Source organism: Myotis daubentonii, chromosome 6 (assembly GCF_963259705.1).
Source record: "Myotis daubentonii chromosome 6, mMyoDau2.1, whole genome shotgun sequence".
In the NCBI taxonomy this organism is placed as follows: Eukaryota; Metazoa; Chordata; class Mammalia; order Chiroptera; family Vespertilionidae; genus Myotis; species Myotis daubentonii.
In genome coordinates this window covers 52,735,986-52,761,915 of record NC_081845.1, presented here as the reverse complement: position 1 = coordinate 52,761,915, position 25,930 = coordinate 52,735,986, and the positions used below count along the sequence as shown (strand labels likewise).

The following is a 25,930-nucleotide window of genomic DNA, read 5'->3' as shown; positions in this document are numbered from 1 at the left end:
CAATAAGCAGTTTGTATCTGCTAGTTGACTATTAAATCTAGGTAAATTTCAAGTGCTTTCTAGGACAAAAGTGATTAATTTGGAATCAGTTTGAACCGTCCATGAACAGGGGAGGCAGTCCCTTTACCTTTAATCTTGGCAAATAAGCACACTCTGAGTGGTGGGGAGGGGGGCAGGGAGAGTCCAGGTAAAGGACTGAGAGAGTGGATGACAGGCTTGAATTTAGGCGGGTTCCCTACCTCCTGGCCCCTGTCCTGCACAGGACACGACTCACTGTCTGCTTCCGAGAACGATCCGGATTCGTCACTGGAGTTGGTTCCGTAAGACTGCTCACATTTAATTTGGGGTCGGACTTGGTTGTACATTCCATCTCCCATCAGGCCTGGTTCCTGATGTTCTGTGGCAAGGAATCTGGCTCCCTGGGAACAGGGTGAGGAGGAGAACTCACAGAGAGGGAGGCTGCAGGGCGAGCCCCCGCTCCCGTCCTCCGCGTAGGAATAGGAGGAGCACGAACTGGAAGTCCTGGTCCTGGTCTCCAAGGGGGGCGAGCGAGGGCAGACCTTGATTGGCACCGGGCAGCTAGTGTTGGGCCGCATCCTTCCTGGCAAGTGGTCGGCCATCAGCCCACCGTGGGGGTAGGCCTGCGAGCTGGGGAGGGACTGGCCAGCCCCCACCCACAGACCCTTTGGCACCGGCTCAGAGAGGTCTTTGTCCAGACTGCTTACCCCAGAATACGAATGCACCGAAGTGCTCACTTGGTCACAAGCGCTCGAGGAGAAGATGACACTTCTCCGGTCCAGCTCTCCTTCCTGCTTACAGAGAGCCTCCACCCCAGGGCCCTTGAGGGGCGACCCCATCGGGAGGCTGGACGCATCCTTCTGGCCCCCGTGGGCCTGTCCATAATTCCCCGCGAAGGGGGCGTAGTCAGTTTTAAGGTCACCCTGAGTGATGCCCTTGTCGAAAGGGCACGCGGAACTCCTGGCAAAGTGCTGCTGAGATGTGCCGGGCAGGCCAGACAGCTCCGCACTTTTCGTTACGCTGAACAGAGACCTCAGGCAGGAGGGGGAGGCCAGGGTCCTGGACCTCTCCAGGCAGGCGGCCCCCGAGGGGGGCGCAGGGGCGGGCGCGGGGCTGGGCTGCTTCCGGTCCATTTCCACGTCCCCCGCTCGGTCCTTGGCGTCAGGCTCGTCCCCGGACAGGCAGAGCGTGATGCTCTCCTCCTCGTTCTCCTCACTGGGCGGCTCGCTTTTGATCTGCCCCATGGCGAGCCCGGGCTTGAGGCTGTGGCCGGAGCTGTCTTCACCGAATGTGCTTGCGAAACCTGAGGTACTGTGTGAGGATGCATTGTAGACATTCTTGGTACATGCGAGCTGGTATTTCTTGTATCGCGGGTACTGCGTCAGCGCGCCCTTCTCGGAGCTCTCCTTGGTGTCCGTGGGCCCGTCGGCCTCGGGCGCCAGCAAAGCCTCTTCCTTCTGGGCTCCCGGGATGGCCGCGGGCTCGAAGCTGCCCGGGTGCGGGAGCGGCTGGTCCCTGGGGCAGGCCATCTTGGCCGTCTCCGACTCCATCGTCTCCTCCTCCTCCTCCTCCTCCTCCTCCCCCGCCGAGTTCTCACGGTCCTCGTGGGGGCGCGGGCAGGCCGTGTCCTTGCGGCACACGAACAGGCCATCCTCGCTGTTCAGCAGCTGGGTCTGCAGGAAGCTGAAGCAGGAGTCCTCCAGGTTGTGCATGCGCAGGAACTCGGCGCAGCGGATGACCTCGCGGATGTTGTCCCTGCTGAGCAACAGCTTGGCGGTGTAGGCGAACTGCAGCAGCGGCCCGAAGCCCCTGGCCGTGACCTGCAACACAAACAGGGAGAAGGGCCGTGAGGTCACCGGCAGCACCGCTCTTGTCCCGAATCCCTCAACCGAAGCAAGATAACCAGACGGGGCGAACGTCCCAGAACAACGACTGCAAAGGAGCAGTTCCTCTGTCCTGGGTCAGCAGCGATTCTGCGTCCGATAATTAGCGCCCGCCTCGCGCATGCGGCTGCTGGATCGCGTCGGAGGCGCACAGGACTGGAAATCTCCAGGGTCAAGTGGCTGCACAGGACCACAACGGGTTCCGTGTTTGCGCTAATGAAATATCCCGGCGAGGATGCACGGGGACAATGGGACGCCTATTAAATTCCCTCCCAGTCGGCCCTGCGGAGAGCCCTTCGGCACCAGGAGTGCGCGGACACTTGCCGCAGCTGCCTGGAGCCCAAGACGGCATTCCAGTTGGCTTGTTAACCGCGCAACTGGCAGTGTGGCCCTGTTCAAAGCGGAAAGCCTGTAGGGTTTCAAAATAGTTTTGCCTCACTCACAAGTTCACAGGAGACATTAAAAGCAAACTCCCATTTTGCTCATCATGGCTTCTAGTTGGGACTTTTCAGTCATCACGTCATACCCGATCCTACGATGATACTGGAGATGATGACAATCTAAAGCAGTGTTCTCAGCAAGAAATTAACCCCCAGCCCGTAAAGAATGGGGGTTGCAGGGCTAAACAAACTGGCTGTCATCTGAAAGGTGGAAGCTGCTGAGTGGCACAGGACCTGGGCTAGTCCTTCCCTCATTATCAGCAGCAGCTTTGCCACACAGCTGTCTTCTCTCCTGGTAACTGTCATGTGCTGCTCATCCATTATATTTTACACAGATTGGAAATGTGCTATTTATGCACACACACAGAAAATAACTTAGATAATTAGAAATACATTGCCTAGGGCCAATTGTTTTTCTCCCCGATGGAAGTGGATTAAACTTGCTGGTATCTGGGGCAGGCTTCCTTACCCTCTATGCAAAACCAGGCATCCTCGAGGTTCTTGCAAGCACTGCTGACCCCATTGGGAGGGGCGGCAGTCTACGACTTGTGATGTACAAATCAGGTAAAAGAAGCCATTGTACCAGTGATTTAAAAATATCTGCTAGGGGAATAGGCGTAGAGCAAGAGGAACTGGCAAGCTTTGTGACCGACTTCCACATGTATTAAATTCACCACAGCACACAGAGCCAAAACTCTTATGAGGACTTGTATCTGCTGTTCACAATTCGACTCCGACATCAGCTCCTCTGGGAGCCCTCTCCACACCTCCTAGACAGAAGGACTGACACACCCTCTCAGCCCCACAGCCAGAGTGAGGCAATGTGGATCCCCAGGGCAGCACTGGTTTTATATTGCTGCATTCTTTCCCGTAAGGGAAATTTCTTAGATACATAACTGAGTGGGATTTTAATTGTTAAGAAGTTTGAAGGGCTTTAAATAAAATTCCAGATTAAAAATTCTCTGTCATTAATGAGTCCTGAGATATTTGGTTAAAAAAGAAATACAACAAAAACCGTGACTTAGCCCCACATTAGAGCTCTACAAGGGCAATCATTGCCATCTCAGTTCCGTTATACTTAATTGGGTCTGTTTCCACCGTAAGACAGCAAGGTTCTTCAGATCACGGATTGTTTCATTTCTCATTGTAACTCTGCACCTAACAAGGGTCTCTCGAACACGAAAAACGCCTGAGAAAACTTGTATATTACTGAGTATGTCATAAGTCTAAGTGTGCTTATAACATACAACTACAGAAGCTGACAACACTGCTTGGTAAGTGTTGTCTCAAATTATGTTTGGGGCAAGGCATTGAGTAAACCAACATACCAACCCTAACCAGTGCATGCAGGCAAGAGTCCTTATTCATCCAGTCTCCTAGAACTAGTGTTAAAAAGGAGCTCATCTAACCTACAGTTTTGTGCTCTACTAAGCTGACATCATAATAGACTCAACAAATGTAATACTGTCCTATTGGCATTTCTCTTAGGAACCTTTAAAAGGGATGCAAGACAAAGAAGTGTGTATTTATAACCAAAGACGGCAACGAGGATGTCACACGGGCAGCTCCTCATTGGAACATAGCTCCACCACAGAGAGAAGAATGGCAGAATCAAGGCAGGGGTGACCCTCCGTAAGCGAGCGTCTCTCTCTGCGCCTCGGCGATCTGCCAGAGGCTGAGTGGATAATGCACATGTTTAGTTCTGGCAGATGTGCTCACTATACGGGAAATGGGGAAAACTCATCTCAGTGCTATTTATGTTTTCTGTACAGACCTCCTCATACTCTCATTCTTACCACCATTTCTCTTTTATTTTGATGCTCTTACTCTCAGTAGGCCCCACCACCACCCACCACTGTGGTTGCTTTTAAAGATAATTCTTAAATAAGTCAGAGACACCCACAGGGATCACTGGATCAGTCCTGGGCGTCACCACTTGTCTCATGGCTGCAAGGAGCTGGAGAAAGCTTCCCCACTCAGGGAAGAGCTGATGCTTCAATGGATGAGTTGGACGGGGATGCTAATGAGCACAGTCTCCACATCCCAAATCAAATCACCAGTGCTTCTGGACTTAGGAGAATGATGAGCTTGAAGTGATTGTCAGACGGTCATGAAAGAGTCGTGAATAAAAACAGGGCTATAAACTGTCCTCCAAGCCCAAGGTCAGGGGAAATGGTGCCCTCACCATGAAATTTTAAGAGTTAGTCCATAACTAGCTCTCCTCCCACAAGGATTTAATCCTGCTTTGTCATATTCAATTGCTCAGCTTCTGTGTGCAGGCTCTGTCTAGTGCAGTGATGGCGAACCTATGACACATGTGTCAGAGGTGACACGTGAACTCATTTTTTGGGTTGATTTTTCTTTGTTAAATGGCATTTAAATATATAAAATAAATATCAAAAATATAAGTCTTTGTTTTACTATGGTTGCAAATATCAAAAAATTTCTATATGCGACACGGCACCAGAGTTAAGTTAGGGTTTTTCAAAATGCTGACACGCCGAGCTCAAAAGGTTCGCCATCACTGGTCTAGTGAGTCAAAGTACTCATTCACCAAGCACCTCCTGGGGCCCAGCACTTTGCTAGCTGGTTCCTGTAATGCCCTGCAAGGCAGGCATGATAACCTTTTAAAAATATGTTTTTATTGATTTCAGAGAAAGGAAGGGAGAGGGAGAGATATAGAAACGTCCATGAGAGAGAAACATCGATCTGCTGCCTCGTGCATGCCCCCTACTGGGGATCGATCCTGCAACCCAGGCATGTGCCCTGACCAGGAATCAAACAAGCAGCCTACTGATGCATGGGATGACATCAACCAAGTGAGCCACACTGGCTGCGCTGCCTTGTTTTGTAGCCAAAGAAACTGAGAAAGAGGTGAGGGAATTCATCCAAGGTCATAGAGCTGGGATTCCACTCCTAGAGCTGTGAGGAATGGACAAGAACAAGACCCAGCCATATGCTCATGAAACCTACAATTCAGCTTTGTAGAAGAGGCATTAAACAATGCAAGTTAACTATTAAGTCACAATGTAAGTCAATGATGGAAGGGTTCTCACAAAATTACATATTTAATTGTCAACTGAGAAATCCAGAGCAGCTTCAGGAGAAGAGGAAAGTGCTGAGGTCTAGGGGGAATCCCGTGAACACTGGTGAGCAGGACACTGGAGTGCAATGAATTCCCGCTGCCTATGTCTGCTCTGGGTCACAGCTTGCTTTGAAACAACGGGTACCTTCTGAACTGCCACAGGTGTCCCTCCCAGGAACCCATCTCTGGTGCACCTAGGCCAGCTGTAACACCTCCAAGTGCACAAAACAGAATGCAATTGCCAATTACACCTGCAGGCAGAGGCTTTCTAAATATTGGTTTAGCTCCATCTTGAGTAGGTTACACTATCTTTCCATTTTTAGGACTCATTAAACTCACCAATTATATTCATAAAGCAAATGTGAAGCCATAAGCTATATGTTTATGAAACTGTGACTACAAGTCAGCCTTGTTATTTACTTTCTATTTTTTTTTTTTAACAAGCAAGGCTCTGATAATGTGAAAAAATAAGAAGGGATGGGTGGTGGAGAATCTTCCACAAAACTAATGACCCATGAAAATGTTATTTAAAAAGGTAATGACCAGGAAGTTAAAGTGGAATGAAGTGGACTAGAAATAGCACACTAGTTTTATCTCACTGATGTTAATGGAACTGGGTTCCACTGTTGTAAGGGAAGCAGACATATCTAGGCTAAAATTTACTAGTCAGGAAAGGCCTTACAGGCATGATAAACAAATGCAAAATATAGTATTAGTGACAACTTGGGAGAACAGTCTTGCATTTTGAATGAACTACTTTGGATGGATCATGTTGAAGAATATTTTTTCTTAAACACATAACTACCTGGTTCCATAATATGCTCTAGATGAGGCTGAATCACACACTAGAGTTAGAAAGGAGTGTGCATGGGGGGCTAAGACCTAGGAGAGGTCTTGGTTGCTCCCAAGGAGGCAATGAACTCATCTGGGAATCGGCACACACAAGGCAAGTGGCACTGACCTTCAGGTTTCAGGCCTGCAAGAAATCAGGTCAGACTACCAAAGTCATGCACGATGGTGGGAGTCCACATGCTGTTAATGTGTTGAAAATTTGACCCAGTGAAATGATGACCCTAATCCTGTATTCCCTTGGGCTGTGAAGTATCATCTCTATGCTGTTGATGGAAGGAAGATGAACTGATGAAAACTGAACTGGCAGGGGGCACGTTTGGGTGCTGTTGGCAGAGCTGGGGCACTCATTCTCAGGAGGTGCCCAATTTGCTGCTGGACAGAGCTTATGAAAGTGAACTTCTAAGTCTCATCTTTCTGGACTATTCAGGGATCAAGCATTGGGAATTTTTATGAGACTTGGAACAGCATTCCCTTCTTAAGCCATGTGATTAAGATCTCCTCAGTTGGTTCCGGCAGTGTAAACACACGGCTGCAGCATTGAGCCATCTGCAGATGGCTGATCTGACAAATCAGGAGATCTGGTGGCTGCTCCCAGGAGAGAGGAGGCATACTTCTCAAGGTCCCTTAATTACATCCTTACACGACGGGGAACCTTTTACCCTCAGCAATACCATGCACATTCCCTGATGAAGTTGGATCTCTCCTACACCGGCTTTTTATTATTATTATTAATTTCAGAGAGGAAGGGGGAGGGAGAGATAGAAACATCAATGATGAGGGAGAATCATCAATTGGCTGTCTCCTGCACACCCCCCACTGGGGATTGAGCCTGAAACCTGGGCATGTGCTCTGATCAGGAATCGCACTGACTCCCTGGTTCATAGGTCGATGTTCAACCACTGAGCCACACAAGACGGGTACTGGTGGGCTTTTGAAAACACTGTGGCCACTGACTACCCCTCTCGGTTGAGTTCTGCACAGCAAGGCACTTGTGAAATAAAGAAAATGACACTGGTGACAACTCACTCTTCCTCCCCACCCCCTCACGGCACTGCATCCCATTCTGTAGGATGAAGACTGAATCAGCAATGAGCTGTCACTTCTAATCTGAATTTCCTATAATTTATATCCATATTATCACACTTATCTCCCCAAAGCAGCAAGCTATACAAGCATACTACGCTCAGGACATATTGGTTAAGTTTATTATTTCAACAAAGCTCTTGGTCATTTAGTTACTATTTTTTGCTGACTCATCGAGTCATTTATCAACCATGTATCAGGCACTCACTGTGCACTGTGTGAGGTCTGGGGAACCAGCTTTCTTAGATTCAAATTCCAGGTCTACTGTGTACCAGCTGTGTAACTTGGGCTGGTTACTTAACCTTTCTGTGCTTAAGGTTCTCCGACAGTAAGACAGCGATACCAGCGGTGCCTGCCTTGTAGTAAAACCTTTGGAACAGGGTCTGGCATTGAGTGACAACTATTACTACAGCTGTTGTTACAAAGAAGAATGAAGTATAGTCTCCTTCTCCAAGGAGCTAAGAGGGTGACCAGGGAGACAAATGTTCAATACAGATGTCTACAATGGAACGCGAGTGTGTTACAGGTATTTGCAGGGTTCTAAGGAAGGACGTGCTGGGGGTGTCAGCGTAACTACTAAAGGTATCAGTGTAAGTCTTCTAGAGGAGGTGACCTTTGCCCTGACTCTTGAAGGCTGAGTTGAAGTTCATCAGAAAAAGTTGAAGGAAGTCATGGCTGCTCCTTCACCTCCTTCAGGCTCTTCCTCAAATGCAGCTTTCTCAGTGCGGCCTCTCTGGGCCTCTGTTCACAAGTGCCCTCCTCTGCCCTAACACCAAGACAACTGGCTACAACGTGAACTGGCTACGAAGTGAATGTGTGTGCTGTTCAGAGACTATTAGGAATTTCAAGATGATGACAGCAGAACCTTAAAAGTACAGGTTCCTTCTGAACACAGGTCCCTGTGCAATTGCACATGTCATATGCTCATGAATCCGGCCCTTTCAACACACACACACGCACACACACACACACACACACACACACACACACACCCTATCCCCTGCAGGTGAAACCGGTTCCCTGATTTCAGCGGGGGTGATGGCATCCTAGGGTGGAGGTCAAACAGTGGAACTCTACTAGTATTTGAGTTAAACTCCAAAGGCTAGCTGGCATGCTATTGTGATCACAGGGTAGGTTGGTGGTGACTGGCAGGATCATGGCTATCTTGAACTGAAATACATGGTATTTCTTTTTTTGATTAGTTAACCAGGTAGGTTAAGCAAACAATGACCTGACCTGAGTCCCCATTATTAAAAGGCATTATTTGAGACTCCTTGAAATTAATTCCTGGGATTATTGCAGGATGGACCCTACAATAACTCACACTTTCCCTATAAGTTCTCCTGGCTCAAGGGTTTGCAAAATATACATCTTGTAGGTTCTCCTAAATCAGGAAATATAAACTTCTTTTAAAATAAAAAAAACAAACTTTAAAATTATTCCAAAATTGTTTAGGTCAGAAACAAACCCATCCATCCGATCTATGTACTAAAATAGCATTATTTTAATACAAACAGGAAAATCTAAGTAGTTGTGACCAACTACTAACTTTAACATCTGACAATATAAACTCATAAACTGCTTCTTTACTATTTATTGTCTCTCTGCCTCATGTCCATTCTTGTCATGTTCCCTCTTATAATGCTGAGGCTGGGAGTTTATAAACTGGGGTTCCCTGGCTCCTTGCTACTGATTCTGCCAATAGGGGGCACTGGTGGGAGATCAGAAGGTGGGAGGAAAGCAGAAGCTATGCTATGGTTTCTTCTGTTTCCTTCTTTCTTTCCTTCCTCAGTGGTGTGTGTGGAAGTGGCTGCGTCCGGACTTCCCGCTGGAGTGCCTGGAAGGGGCCGTTTCCTCCACAGATGCAGCTCCTGAGGCATCAGCCCCTCCTCCACACTCACAGTCCCTTTTGTGCCCTCCTGCCCTAGCAGGGGTAGCTGCTTCCTTCAGTCATTAATCACTGAGTTAATTCTCCTTCCCCTTTCTGTTCTTCCAGTTTCCCAACACCTGTGTAACCAATTCCCTGTTTTATATCCCCTCGGTTTGAAACACCTGGCATGGTTTCTGTTTCCCTGACTCAATCCTCATCCATTTTTCAATCAAGGAAGCCAAAAAAGGTGAAGTCCAGAAAGCCCAGAAAGGTGACGGGATTTTCCCAAAGTCACACGGCTGGTCAGCCAGGGCTCAACTCAAGTCTCCTGACTGCAGAGTTCAACTGCCATGCCCCCTTCCCATCTGTTGCTGCTTCTCTGAACTGAACAAGGAAAGAAATGTACTTCCTATGGAAAGACGTTACTGTGAGTTTTATGACACTCTCTAAAATACTCAGTTTTTTCTTTCTTTCAAATATTCAGTTTTCTATCACTCCATCCAAAGGAGACTGGTCAACTGGAAGTGGTCCTTCCCTGGCCATGAAGGAGGGTGAATCTCACACTTGATTCTCGTGCCTTGTTAAAGTTTGTGTCTGTGAGGTAGTGGTACTTATTTTATTTCCCACAATGACTTGTTGAAAGAAACATTCATCTCTATTGTTTCATGCCTGGTCCTTTCTCTTGGGAATGTATGAGCATTGTGATCAAAAAGTAAAAAGACACTTAAAAATTCTTTTGTCATTTTAAAAGATTTAAAAAAATTATTTACATTCTTCAGAATCAGTGCCTAAATTTCTCTTGAAAAATGGAGATAACTGCTAAGTCCCTCTGTTGCCCTGTCAACCCTAGGAAGCGTTTTTATCACATATAAATTTGGTAGATTAGCAGGATCAGCTCAGCACCAGTCCTTAGACTCTGGATGACATGAAAGCAGAAATGCGGTTCTCCATGGGGAGCCTTGGCACCAAAGCTTTGTTCCAAAGTAGAAAAGCAGCCTGATGAAGCTGATGTTGAGAGGGAACGGCATGTGTCCCCCACCTGTGTCAGTCAGCTCAGAATCATCATGGGGCTTAAGGACAGCTGGGCCTGCCCCACAGGTATGTATTTGGTTGTCACAGGGTGGATGAGAACAGAGAAGGGGAAGCAAACATTCACTGTCTTTCCTGAGAATTAGCAATACCTTGACCCCGTGGAACCGTCATTTCATCTACATGGTTTTACCCCTTCATCTCAACTCCTTCTCCTTCATCTGTGGCCTTCATTACTTTCTCATTCATGTATATATAGTGACATTTCCCAGGGAAGTGACAGGCAAAAGTTATACATGATACAAACATAAGGTACTGTATTCACATTTACTCTAAAAGCATATAATAAAATAGAAAAGTCTCCCTTCTGAAACATTATATAATGAACTTCATGGAATAATTTTTGAAAACTCAATTTCGGTATAAGTGTAGAGCCTAAAATAGGTACAAGGTGGTAGTAACTTTTTACCTTTTTCAGTGTAAAATGAAAGTGAAAACCATCCCACTCACTAGCCAGAAAGTAGTAAAACCTGCATCTAAGTTTACAGTTTCATTTGAAAAACTGCCTCCAACAACAGACTATTTTTACTATTATTTAAAAAATTACCTAATTTCCATTTTAAATGACCCTCTCCCCATTTAGGAAACCAGTGATCTTCCTAGACCAGAATTTCCTTGAGTCAAGGTTTGACTTTACCTCCTCAATCCCTCCAGTCATTTCAAGCCCACCATCTACTTGATCTTCAACCAGAAACACAAAACATTTTTTAAGGTTTCTAGTGATGAGAAGTTCAATCCCTCATCAAAGCCTTCTAATGGCTCTTCTCTCAAGCCAAAAATTCCCACTCCTGACACTGAAGAACCTCCCTCATTGCCCTCCTCTGAACCATTCTGAGTTTGACTACACCCCCTGCAGGGTATCTGAGTGAATGCTCCATCATTGGTATGAAGGACAGAGCCTTCACCTCCCTGAGTTTAGATCCTATTTTCTATGAATACCAACAAAGATTTATTATTTGTCACTTATTACTTATGGTGTTGTCAGTTAACATCTCTGAGCTTTCCCCCCCCAGCATGTGCTACTGATAAGCCATGTGTCCATCATAATCTTGCAAAATTGATTTTTTTTGACCCAAGAGTATATACTTGTCTAGATATTCAGATTATGCAAGTTGCTCTTCAGGCACACTTTGAAGATTCACTTCCTTCCTTGTTTTGAAAACTATGATACCCTTTCCTGGTCTGCAGACTTCTGATGCTTTCCTGGACTCCACAATTCCTCAAAGAAATTGACCATAACAAATTGTGCCATAATCATATCTAATTTTTTCCTGTAGTTTAGGAGCTTTATTTCATCCAGACTGGGAACTTAGATGTTTTCATATTGTTCATCTACCTAGGGTTTCCATTTCTTTCTACAAGTTTTTCTCACTTTTCCATCTAATGGACATAGCTTCATGAGACTGGATTTGGCAACGACCTCTTGGACGTGGCACCAAAAGCATAGGCCATGAAAGCAAAAATAGACAAGTGGGACTACATCAAACTTAAAAACTTTTGTGCATCAAAGGACTCAACAGAGTGAAAAGGCAACTTATGGAATGGGAGAAAATAGTTTCAAATCATTTATCTGATAAGAGGTTAATACCCAGAATATATAAAGAACTCCTACAACTCCATGACAAAAATATCAAATAACTTTAATAGATTTATATGCTTCTCTAAAGAAGATATACAGTATCCAACAAACACATGAAAGGGTGCTCAATATCAATAATCACCAGAGAAATGCTAATCAAATTCAACCAGAAACACAAAACATTTTTTAAGTTTTCTAGTGATGAGAAGCTCAGTCCTTATCAGAGCCTTCTGATCCAGAAAGTGGAAGGGATGACATCTCTTACAACGCTAAGGATATTCTCATATGTACTTTTGTGAATTCCTTGTAGTTAGTCACTATTATTAGGACCAAAATAGCAATTCTACCCTTGAACTGTCTACTTTCTCGAAGGTGAAATTACCAGTAAGGCAAATTGATAACTACTCAGGTATTCTTATATTAGTTGAAGAGAATTCTGGTAGCTATTCACACAGTTGAAGTTCTGCACCATGCCTCTCCTTTGCTTGAATTTTGTAAATGGAAATAGGAACATGGAATCTGAAATTGCCCTCACTATATTACCCCAAATGAGCTCCTACACCAACAGCAATGCCCCTCTTTCTTCTCCTCTCCTCCACTACTCTTCTGAGGGCCCCTGTCCTTATGCTTCTGGACTTACTTATAGAGCTTGTGGACATACATTGCCGCTCTGCATTTCTTCCCAGTGGATATAAAATTCCTCCTCATAGCTATATTTCAATGTGAGATCCTTTTGCTCATCAGGTTACATGGGTTACCTCAGAAATTCTACTTATTATTCTGGTGATAATCTCCAATTTAATTTTTAAAAATAGATTTTTATTGATTTCAGAGAGAAAGGGAGAGGGAGAGAGAGATAGAAACATCAATGATGAAAGAGAATCATCGATCGGCTGCCTCCTGCACACCCCACACTAGCGATCGAGCCTGCAACCCAGTATGTGCCCTTGGCTAGGAATCAAACCATAACCTCCTGGTTCATAGGTCTATGCTCAACCATGCCCACAGGGCCAATTTAATTTTTTATTACTCCTGCTTCACCCATTGTTGGATTGACATTGGAGACTAGAAAAATTGCTTTTGTATTCCCCTTCTCCTTGGTTTATCCAATTATTTACCAAATATTTCACACCTTCCTATCACTGTCAAACCTGCTTGCTTCTCTGATAATTGGTGCCATGAGTTTAGCAGGATATTCATCTCCCCCACCCCCCTTCTATTTAAATCATGGGCCTTGGGCACTATAGGTTCTCCATAACTATTAGTTGAACTGAACTGCGCTAACCCTAGCAATGCCCACTGCAGCAGACAATTTGAATCCCTCTTTCACACGACAATCCATCACATATTTGAAGACATCTGTTGTGCCTGGTTAGGGAAATTTTTCTTCTTCAAAAACCTAAGTTATATTTTCCATTGAAATCAAAACTGAAGAACTGACAGATCGCACATCTCTTATGAAAAATGTTATTTTCTTTTTGACCTCTGGAAGCAAGTGGGTCTACACTCCATGATTACTCCAGGAGCCAGGAGGGCTCGGTGCCACAGGAGAGGACCCTGGTCTGTAGAGGGGAAGGTAACCTGACCCTGATTACTTGAGAAACTCTGCCGCTATTTCCCCCTTTCATTTGCAAAACAGAAATAAGTAGGGACATGCTGAGGAAATGCAGAGAATACACTCGAAGGGCTTTCGAGACACAAGCATTGAGGGTCCTAAGATGTGCACCATCTCCTCCGGCAGTAGGCTTTCCTCTGCAGTGAAAGTGGGTGTTCCTGTCCTTTACACATGAACCAAGCTTCAGGTTACACCTCACAGGCATGGTTTATACAACAGCAATAACAATATTTCTACAGTTTCCTTCACTGAAATCCTTCACTAACCACCACATAACAGATGCTGAGACTGGTGACCCAAGGCTGTCCAGTGAGTTGGGGTAAGTGCATACATGGAAAGACCAAAGGGACCATACACCTCTGATTTCTCGTTGCTCCTGTTTCCACAATGGGCTCTGCCCATGGGGAAGAGTTACTGCTGATACAATGCAGGCGCCATCTGTGCTCTGTAAGGATTTAAACAGCGGCCAACACAATACCCCCACGTGCGCATTGGACAATGGCTGCCCTGAGCTGGGGACTAGCAGACAGGACATTAGGCTCTGTAGCCATCAGGGCTGTAGAAATTGTTATGATACGATACCCACACTCCTGTTTTGTCACTCAGCCACTGCCCCTCCCCTTCCCTCCCCTTGAATCCTAATCTTTTCTATTTGTGATTCCTGTTGTCAAGGGAGGGAAAGAAGAGGGTGCCGATTCTATCCATCGGCATGGCCACGGCTACTGTTTGTGCCCAGGTCTGTTTTTCTCTTGTCCTACAGCCTTCCACATGCTTTCCTGCGACATTAGGGCTCTAGGCTTGCAAATGACATCACTGCGGACTGGGACAGGCCTCGCTGAGAAGGCCTCAGAGTGCTGGAGATGAAGGCAGCACTCTGCTTTCAGCACGGTGTCATCTTTGGCAGCATTGCTGCTGAAGTGGGTGAGGCAGAAACGCCTAACAATGAGTTGTTGTGTCCACTATCAGTGCAGCTGAGACACACTTTTCACGCTAAATCAGAAGACGGTGATAAAAGGATACAAGTCACAGGTACAGCCAGGCTGCACCCTGGAAGCTGTTCTGGGCTCTCTATTTTGAACGTGGCCTGAACTGTTATAAAAGACCTCTTTCCTTACAGGGCCTAACTAAGAAAACACTGCAAATAAAGACATCCAAACATCCTGAAAGTGAATCTTTGGTTTTTGACAAAGACCAAATCTTAAGGACACCAGGTATTCCAGTTTGGGATGAGTCAGATTATTTCTGAGTGCTCATTTAGGATGAAACGACAATGTCCAGGGGGGTTCCAGAGTGTCGATGGAATCTTAGTCACTGAGGTTGGACGTCAGAAACCTAACAAACAAAATGGAAAGCCAGCCCTCCCGCTTCCTTGCACCATTACGGTGGGACGTATTTGGCTCGTGGGAGGGAGGATCGCAGAACTCAGCCACAGCCACTTTCCAGAACGGTGTAGCTTTGAAACCCCAGCTGAGCTAGCAGGTGTCAGAACACCATCGTCATTTCTTTCTTGAACAAGCGTAGGCGGCCAGGGCCCAAGAATCTCTAGGTGGAGTCATCCTTGAGGTAAAAGTATGAAGACTCAAAGCAAAAGGGAAAACTGTCTCTTCTCTGCTCATGACCTCTCCTCTCCGTTGACACACCTCTCCTCTCTCCTGCACCTTGATGGTCTTTCCGGATCATTGATCACAGGGAGTCTGGGGAGTCTTTGGGGGATGTTCCTGACATGGGCTGTGTTTCAAGCAGCAATTCCCTGCTTCAGAAAGCAAACTTAATTTTCTTCTGTCTGACCTCCCCAGTTTCCCCCAATGCACTCCTTTTTAGTCTCATCTTAAGTGATCCTCTTGAGCCAGACTGCCAGCCTCTCTCCTGCCTTCTAGCATTTGCTCAAGCCGTGCTTATGCCAGGATGCAATCTTCACTTTGCATCTCTGGTTCAAACTGTACCTGTCACATATGTGCCCAACAATGTGAAATGCAAGAGCAAGGGAAACCCTTGCAAAGGAGGTGGTGAGTAAACTGGACACCCACACCCCCTGGACGATAGCTGCTGCTCACAGACCACCAGTATTAGCTTTTAACCACATGAGTGTTGTTTTGCTTTGTTATCTGAATGTTGTGCCTGTCTTGATTAGAAATTCCTGCAAGTTAAGGACCAAATTTTACATACTTTCACGAGACATCTACATGTATTTTTAAAAATATATCTTTATTGATTTCAGAGAGGAAGAGAGAGAGAAACATGATGAGAGAATCATTGATCGGCCGCCTCCTGCACGCCCCCCCATTGGGGATCGAGCCCGCAACTCGGGCCCCCGGCCAGAATGGAACCCGGGACCCTCAGTCCGCAGGCCCACGCTCTATCCACTGAGCCAAACAGGCTAGGGCTATCTACATGTATTTTAATAAATTTGTTAAATAGTTGCATTGTGAAAAAGAGTTAGTTATTTTTAGAAGGCAATTAATATTACAAATTAATTGTAATTAACCTAATAATTAACAGCATGACCAGTGTCGCTCAGTGGTTGAGTGTTGACTTACGAACCAGGAGGTCACAGTTCCATTTCCTGTCAGGGCACATGCCTGGTTGTGGGCTCGATCCCCAGTGGGGAGTTTGCAGGAGGCAGCCGATCAATGATTCTCTGTCATCATTGATGTTTCTATTTCTCTCTCCCTCTCCCTTCCTTTCTGAAATAAATTTAAAAAATATATTAAGAAATAAAAGGATGCCGAAACCGGTTTGGCTCAGTGGATAGAGCGTCGGCCTGCGGACTGAAAGGTCCCGGGTTTGATTCCGGTCAAGGGCATGTGCCTGGGTTGCGGGCACATCCCCAGTGGGAGATGTGCAGGAGGCAGCTGATCGATGTTTCTCTCTCATCGATGTTTCTCTCTATTTCTCTCCCTTCCTCTCTGTAAAAAATCAATAAAATATATTTTAAAAAAAAGAAATAAAAGGAATTACCATAAGGTCACATTTTCACGTCAACCTAATACTGTAGTACTAAAAAAAGACTAAAAGATAGGAAATCATTAGGTCATAGAGAAGTGCTGGGGCCATGAGTCCTTTTGTGTATATGCCAGGTATCTTGCATAAACAAGACACTACTAAATAACCAATCCAAAACTACTTATTTGAGCATTTACTATGTTGGGTACTGAGGTGAATTTGAAAGAAGCAAAAATATATATATAGTTTTACTTTTGTAGGAACTCACGATGTCTTATCCATACTCAGAGAATAATTAAATTGCCGAGACTCCTGGTGCAACAGAAGACAGGGGAGAAGGAGAGCATGGGTTGTCTGATAGCACTAAGCTTGAATCTGAGCAGGCTGCAAGACTGGGGCACAAAACACATGCGGCCGTTCGTTGCCCTCCAAATACTGGGCTCCTGCCGAGACAGCCTGTGTCTTTCTAGGAAAGGGTCTCCCATAAGCACTTAGGATTGAACAGCCTGCTCTACCCGGGAGAACCAGGGCCCTCCCCCATCTAAGTGAAACCTCACCTGGACCTCGTAAAAGGAATTGCCATGGCAGAAAAAGGAACGATCCATGGGAAGAACCTGATAGCGCACAGAGAGTCACAGAGCAAGACAGACGGGACTTCAGAAGAAACAGCCCCTCACCGTGGGAGCTGCAGGACCGAGCAAAAAGGACTGCAGGCTGGTTTGAAAATGAAAGCTGGGGGAGTTCAGTGGGTGAGCAAAACTGGTTCTTCCATAGCCTGCTCGGGGGAATATAAGATACCTAGAGAGTAGGGGATTCTTCTAGATCAGCTTGAGAAAAAGCAAAACCAGAATCCCCCTTTACACTAAAGTAAAAAAATGTCATAGTTATCAAGGAAGGTATTTCAGAAAGTCAAATGGGGAAAAATAAGGTAAACAGGTAACATTAGGAAATGTCGAAGAACAATCGCAACAGGAGCAAGAAGGCGGGCAGAGTCAGAACTCAAAGGTCGTGTCGGGGGCTGCTCGGGGCCCAGAAGGCCTCTGACATCTGGTCTCTCTCTTGAGGGCAGGTCGTCCTGCCAGCGCTGTGATGGGGCCTCCCACTGCCTCCCACCCGGAAGGCAGGCGCTGCCCAGCCAGCCCCGGAGACCATTCCATACTCTTCCTCTTGGTGGGAAGAGAATCTAGTGTGCTCCTCACAACAGGCACACAGCAAACACCAGAACACTTTGTCTGGCATATGGAAGGAACAGAATGGCAAAGGGGTTTTTATTGCACCTGACCAGATAATTAGGTAATTAGCCCTGTGAACGGATAGGGCACATCCTGCGAGAATCTGTGTATCTCCAGGAAGGCATATTCCCAAATATGCACTATCAAGTGCTTTTTATTATAATTTTTTTTTTCCCTGGAGAGCATTTCATTTCTCAAAAGGATGCCAGGCATGTTTCTGTTCTGCGCCAGAGTGGCCCTTTTTTCACTTAGTTAAGCTGGACAGCAAACAAGGAAAAAACGGATCTGTTTCTGGTCCCCTACGGATCTTACAACGCCCCTGCAGGCTGGCTGCCTTCTTTGTTCACATGCCAGGCCCCCACCTGAGGAGTGGAAGAGGCACAATTCTAGAAGCATGGTCTTGCTGAAGGGCAGACAAGACCAGGAGAGGGAGCACAAGGACACAAGATGTTTCTATATCTGGGTCACAGGGCAAGTCATAGAAAGAGGGCAAGGCAAGAGAAGCAAATTGCCTCAAAAAATATACATGGAATCTGAATGGTGTCCTTTCTAGGGGGAAAAAGGACATGTTTGTTCACCAGAGAGAATAAAACGTTAGCTGATTACATTGACTGGAGACCAAAAGCCATTTTACTTGTTTTTGGTTTGTCCTAGATGATAACATAACTTTATGAACTGCTGAATCTACCAGCAATGAAGAACACTCTATAGCTAGCCACTCCCCTTTTAGCTCACCTTCATCACACAGTGATAAGGGGAGCAGATGCGTCAAAATGGCAAGCGTGCAGCGTGATGTGGAGCCTAGCGGATCTCAGCTACATGACAGTACTCAGCTGCCTTAGGTTTGTAGCTGAGGAACCCACGTCAACCAGCACAAGGCGGTGAGACCAGGCATTCTCCCCACTAGGAGTTCACTGTATGGCATGCTGCTGGTGACTACCTTTGCAATATAGGGTACAGATCACTTTATTCCTTCCACAAATACATATTGATCTCCTCCCATGGTTCTGCAGAGTCTCAGGTGCTGGAGGGGATAAAACAGTGAACAAGGAAGGGAGGGTACCTGGTCTGAGAGGTTCTAGACCAGCCGTGGGCAAACTACGGCCCGCTTGAAATGAATAAAACTAAAAAAAAAAAGACCGTACCCTTTTATGTAATGATGTTTACTTTGAATTTATATTAGTTCACACAAACACTCCATCCATGCTTTTGTTCCGGCCCTCCGGTCCAGTTTAAGAACCCACTGTGGCCCTCGAGTCAAAAAGTTTGCCCACCCCTGTTCTAGACAGATGGGACAAAGACAAGTCAACAGGTAACACAGCTTGATAAGAGCTGTAATGGGGGTGGTGGTGGTGGGCAGTATGAGTGCTGACAGAGGGACATCTAACTCAGGAAGTGACATACAAACTGAAGCCTGAATGAGGACTAGCCAGGTGCTGGGTGGGAACTGGTGTTGCATGTGGAAGGAAAGGGGTGTGCAAAGACAAAGGAGAGAACCAGCACACGATGCGGTGTGGCATTGGGGTGGCCACAGGTGACCCTGGAGAGATGAGCAGGGCGAAGGCCAGGGAGGCCGTCCTATGTCCTGCGGAGGAGGCCGGCCAGCAATGGAGAGCCAATGGCGTCTATCGAGCAGGAGATGACTTGGGAGATTACTCTGGCTGCATTTGGAGAATAAGCTGGGCAGGGGGCAAGCCGGTCACAGAAGTCCAGGCAAGCACCAACTGTGGCCTGAACACAGGCAGTGGCTGTGGCAAGATGTAGACAGATTAGAGAGGCCACTAGGAGGAGGAGTTGGTGATGTGAACAAGTTTAAAAAGGTCACATTGCTTCTAACTAATTAACCGAAGCTATAACCTGGATACCAGCGTAGCGAAAATAAGGTTCCAGTTGGAAGCCATTTGGGACACTTTACCGCATGACTGTTCCAGGAGGAATTAGATAAAAGTTCACGGGAGTCACCAAGGTAGTTTGGGACTCAGAGTCATATTCCTGAGGAGGATATGGTACAGAATCCTGTAGCCTAGAGTTTTATTTAAGGGAAGACAACCATTGATGCTAGTCCAGCCGTGGGCAAAATACGGCCCGCGGGCCAGATCCAGCCCGTTTGAAATGAATAAAACTAAAAAAAAAAAAGACCGTACCCTTTTATGTAATGATGTTTAGTTTGAATTTATATTAGTTCACACAAACACTCCATCCATGCTTTTGTTCCGGCCCTCCGGTCCAGTTTAAGAACCCATTGTGGCCCTCGAGTCAAAAAGTTTGCCCACCCCTGTGCTAGTCAGTTGTTTTAGCTACAGCATGATGCAGGATTTTTTATAAAGCAAACCTGCCCAATAAATCATTCTGGTCTGCAGTGAGAAAGAGGTGAAAGTTCTTACAGAATGTGAGGAGTCCTTTTATTTTATTTTACTTTTTTAAAAATAAAGAAGAATGGAAGATAGAAAACTAGTATACTATGAAATGACTTGTTGAAAACAGCTATGGTCAGAGATGGGAAAAGACAGCTTTCCTCCTTGTTCATCGATTTTGATCATAATTGTGGAGCAGCCCAGTTCTGTGGCCAGGATCTCTACTTGGGTCCCTAGAAGCTTCTTCCATCATCACTTGAGTGAAATTCAACTTCAAATTCAACTTTCTGACTTTGACCCTCCTATCTCCCTCTTACGAGAACTCTTGCAATTCCGCTGGACCCGACTGCATAATCCAGGATAAGCTCCACCTCAAGATCCTTAAATTGATCACATCTGCAAAATTCCTTTTGCCATGTGACATATTTACAGGTTTTGGAGGGATTAAGATGTGGATATCTTGGGGAGGGGCTGTTTTTTGCCTATTACACTGGGTTATTATGTGTCTTATGACTTTAGTGCCTTAAAATTGAGGCACCAGACAAAGGCAGGCAGTTCCTTAGGTAAGTCAAGGTGACCTAGATAGTAAGGTCCTTAGGTGAACATGGGGCATGAACTGAAGAGTCATCAATGGGTAAAGTGAAAAAAAATATGAAAATTTATTTCAGATATTTTCTTTTTGTTATCACTGTACTTTTCAACCTTCTCAGCGTCTTTTTTCATTATTTCTTCTGTAAAGAGAAATTCCTTGCACTGGGTTCATGGTGACTTCTGCATGGCACAGAGAGACCTTGAACAAGAGCTGGAGACACTCGCTGTCCCCACATCTACAGCTCATTGGTTTGCATTTTCCCACCTGATGAAAACACAGACGTGTGCATGTTTAATGAATGTGACTACTGTCATCATTGAGCCAAGGGCTTAAGAACTTGGGCGCTGGAGTTGGGCTGCCAGGCTTATACCCATGTTCCTTGATTTAGGAGCTAAACGTTGAGCAAGTTAATGAACCTCTCCTGCCTTGGCTTCCTCATTTGGCACATGGAGATAACACAGCAATCCCACAGGGTCAGTGAGTTAAACACGTAAAGTGCATGGAGCAGAGCCTGGCACGTGGTGAATGCACAGTAAAGATTATTATTATTTTTTATCATCACAGCACCGTACTGGACACAAGGGATATACAGAAGGTAAAATATAGCCCCTTTCCTTAGTGCTGGGTCAGATGATTTTTAAGACCAACGTTTTATGATTCCCAATATATCACAGAAGAAATAAACTCCCTTGACATTCTTACTTCCCATGCATCATGCTGCGTCAGCAAGATCTTTTAATATTTCTCCTTGCTGCCAATTAAGTGTACCAAGTCAAAGCTGAGATGTAAAAATTACTGTCCCATTATCACCTGCTGGCCTCACTAATAAATCTTAGCTCAATGAAGCGTATGTTTCTTTTTAGTAGAACAGGGTATATAACCCAAACTAGAGGGACATGGGGCTCTGGCTTGTTTACAGCAGTATTTTAAGAAAGCTCAGTGCATAATTGCATGCCCATAAATACAAATGCTATAATTTTCTTGAGTCGAAGATCATTTTCAAACAGCAAGCACATATACATCTATACTCATGGTAGCTTTTAAGGCAAGTTCTACAAGGTCCAAGAAGTCCATTTTGAGAGGAGGGCTTTCCAATAGCTCTCTTCCACTTGAAATCTGAAGTGTGGGAAGTAGAGTGGATGTATGTTTTTCTGAGAGTCGGCAATAGAAAGGGAGGACACTCACAGCTGTAGCAAGCCTGGGTGGATTTATACAGCGAATTTTAAACCAGACTCAGAATTGGCTTAAGTTATCCACTGAAAAAAATTCCGGTGATTTTGGGCTTCCTGATGATGTTTTCTGGGTGAGGCAGACACTAGACTGAGAGCCAAGCAAAGCTTCAGATGCAGACTTCTTTATTTTCAAAAGAATCTGAAGAGGCAGAATTTACTAATGGAATACAGGAACGAAAATGAATATTATGCTTCTACTTGTTAGCAACTATCTTGGCATTAAACTCAAATGAAGTAGTTCTGTCCCAGTGGCTGAAATTCTTCCACCTTACTAGTACATTTTTCGATAGATTTTTAACAACTTCATTCCCCCGCCCTTGTCTTTTCTCTCTTCTATTCAAACACTTCTATAAAACATACTTTTCCATTAAAAAAAATCCCAACTCTGCAAGTCTACTGATCTTCTTTTGTTCCTCTGATGGGAAAACTTTATTTTGCTCAAATTATTTGCATATTCACTTGGCATACAATAGGTGCTCATTAAAGGCAATTTCTTCCTTCTTCTTGCTCTGCTTGACCCCTAACTGGCAATGCATGTCTTCCTTCAGTCTTTAGTTTACAAATCACTTGCTCATAACTGACTCTGAGAGCCTCTTTCAGACTACACCATTGGGAAGCTTGGCTCAAACTGAGGTAACTCTCGTTAGACAGCTTGGAAATGAAAAGGTTTCAGAGAAAAACAAAGTCCTACTTATTGAAATGAAGTGCCTTTGTCTCATTTCAGATCTGGTGGCAGAAGGGAAGTATCAGCTAGCAGAGGTCCCAGGGAAATATTTGACAAGGTATGTGAAATGTTTTTCTTCATTTGGTCTGCTTGTTTCACAATGCAGTCGATGTGTTTCACCAGAAAAACAAGGTCAATTCAATTGATCAAACGCGGTTTCCGCAACAGACACACATACATATAAATGCTCACACTCTCCCAGTTATAACAACACCGAATCTAATTTAGAACCACAATGGCTAGGAAATGAAGAGTTAATACTTAAACCCATCCTTAATTCATCCTGTCATGCCTGAGTATCACTTCTCCCATAGCAAGCAGATCACCCACTGTTCTGAGGCTACTGGACGGAGAATGAAATTGACTATAACGTTACTTTGTCATAACGGAGGGAATTAAGGATAAGCCTGGAGAACAAGCTTGGGTGCTCTTTGTGTGTGAGAATGGGAAGCAGGGCCAGAGGGAAAGAAAGGAAGACAAAATAAAAAGACTGAGAAAGCCGGCACATCAGCCTATTCCTGCCGAGGGCATCTTTATAGGCGGGCACAGGCTGCTGCTCTCAGGACAGCAGCCCAGCCTATTAGCCGTCTAAACTCCTAAACAAACTGAAAAGAATATGTGAACTATAATGATCACAGCTGGTAAAATACTGTGGTCTTATGCTTTCTCGTGCGACTGTGCACTTGGGCAGGAAAAGGGGGCCTTCTCCTCTAGTCTGCTGAAGTGCCCCTTGGTGTGCTCACTGCAGGAATGGTTTGAATTACTGCTCTTTCAACAACATTATGGGGCATATCCCCACTAAATTGAAACTATCACACTTTATTTCTTTATCGTGAATCCTGTTATAATTTTTAACCTAGCCCAGCAGGAAATCATGTGTTTAACCCCATATAACTTTCATATTCAATCATGGAATTAATAAAATGTCCATTACCAAACAGAAGGACTCATGGAACTATCTCAGGGCAAAGACACATTTAAGGAGGGAACTGCCCTCCTCTTCTCTGATGCCTTCTTGACTCTGGAGCAGGTACAATCACAGACAAATCAGCAAAAAACAAAGTTACTAACCTGCCTTGTCTATTTCCAACTTCACCAGAAAGAGGCCTGCTCTCTCTCTATAAATTCATTTTTCTTCAAGGTCTTGCCAATAAATAATGCTCTCACGTTGTTTCTCCATAAACTTTCAATGTTATTATGTTTTCACTGTTGCAGTTTGGAAACTTTTATCACACAGCGAGGAACTGCTGTCTTGATGCCTCTACTCATACGCACAAAGCCCTTCCTCCCTGCCCTGTCTGAAGCCTCCTCTCCAAGAGCAGAATGACATTATAACACTCTTGGATTTATTCAGAAAATAAGTTCATATATTCATTACTAGGACATTTGAAATTTGTGAAAAAATACCTAGTTGAGCCTAAAATATGAGCAGAAGGTGAGCTACTATCTTAATCTCAAATTCCACTATTATATTTATATCACAGATGTTCTGTGCTGATAGAAAAGTCTGAGCTACTTGGATTTGCCAGCTTGGACTAATAACCACCCATTTCGAATCATTAATGTTGCTGGTTCCAGTTCAGTGATTGAAATGGGTAAAAAAAAAAAATTCATTTTATTTCTCCTTATAAATGAGCCATTGGCTTTACAATGCATTTCTTTTTTGGAAAAAAAAAATCCCTTTGAAAGGGAGAATACTAAAAACGGTGTAAGAAGCATGAGAGAAGAACAGAAATTCATTTTAAAGCAGTGTACCATGTACAAATGCTGTCCTACAAATAGGATTATTTAATTTAAACCTTAGATCTGTCAAGCTCCATTACTTCAAATGGAGCCCGTCGCTTCTTGAGTTCATTATATATCGAGATTATATTACAATTTCTGTTGGGTTAAGTCATTGCTGAGATACAAGGCGGTTAAAAAAAATTACACAGCAGTGTCAGTAAATAGAGCAAAGTCACTGCTGTGTTCGGAAAGGCAAAAAGTCATCTTGCTAAATGAGGATCCAAGCTGTCCTGTACCAAGACTGTTACTAATAAATAAAAGGCCTCTGGGAAAAGTGCTGAGCGCACGCTGGATCTATTTTCAGCTTGCATCAGCAGCTGCTGCCCCTGGGATCACATCTTTACGCATACTCTACACCATATGTAATCACTCCAGTGCTGCAACCAGTAAGATAATGAAAGAGCATGGCATAAATCTATACTTGAGTGGAATGCTAAATGAGAAAAATAATACAAAAAGGGGGAAATAAACCGCATTTTCAAGTCATTAGGAAGAAAGACTTTGACATATGAAGTGTTGCAACCATTAATAGCACTTATCATATAGAGTGGAGACAAAGAGACAAATTAATCAAACTGACAGAACTAGGACATTTTATGCTAATGCAGGCTCCTGGGTTTTACTCTGTATTCCTCTGCGTCTGGAAAACTGATACTATTACGGGGCAGGAAATTGCATGAATAACACGCAACAGATCATAAAAATTCACACACCAACTGCAGAAACCCGCCAAAAGCTCTGTAAAAACAAGGATGGAGACCTCAACAGAGAAACCACCAGCAAGTAACCAATGCAAATAAGTCCAGGAATTTCTCCCATTCATGAATCGTAATTAATGATCGGCTTCTGGCTCATAATTATAGTGTTGAAACTGAAGCCTGGAGAATCAACTCTGCAGGTAGCTAGAGAAGGCTGCCCAGGCCCTCATTCAAGGTTATTTGCCATCAGCTGAGGCAGTGCCACTCCGACCTAAATTTACTGGCCTGGTTGTGTTAACCTAGAATAAACGCAAAATAAACATAAAAACATCAACTTAAGACTTTTAAAGGGAGGAGAGAGAGAAATAAATTGATAATGCAAAGAAAAGATGAGCAAAAATCACCAGCTATGTTTGTGCAAGTTGTGGAAATAAAGAGAATCAAATACCGAAAGCATTTTTATAAAACACATGCTGCCCCTGACTTATGAACAGCTTCCACTTTATGAATAAGCTGTACTGAAGGTGAACGGCAGGCAAGACCTCATGAAGGCTCATGGGAGCAACTGCCCTTTGTTCTCTGTTGTGAACTCCTAGGGTGGTTGGTGGAGACAGATCCACGGGCTCATATACCCCAATCTATGGAGATAAATAATGCTGCCTGAAGATCTCTCTCCCTCTGTGGAAGAAGCTGGTGCACCCTTGATACTGAGAGAAGAGGGGTTCCCTGGCTGGAACCCCAGAGAATTTTCTCATTTAAAAAACACACAAGACATCAATAGTAGTTAAGTGTGGCTTAAAAAGTGCATCAGAAGTGGAACCCAGTGATATCATCTTTGCGGGCATTCAGGCCTCTG

The 25,930-nt window shown here is 44.8% G+C and overlaps 1 protein-coding gene across 5 annotated transcripts in view; it reads right to left on the bottom strand.

Annotated features, from left to right (window-relative positions):
• The window catches only part of BACH2 (BTB domain and CNC homolog 2), a 344,951-nt gene that overhangs the window by 22,355 nt on the left and 296,666 nt on the right, over positions 1 to 25,930 (bottom strand). For all 5 annotated transcript variants that reach the window (XM_059700925.1, XM_059700924.1, XM_059700922.1 and 2 more), the window contains one exon: positions 240 to 1,838. In XM_059700925.1, coding sequence (XP_059556908.1) covers positions 240 to 1,838 — 1,599 coding nt within the window. The remainder of the gene's footprint in view (positions 1 to 239; positions 1,839 to 25,930) is intronic.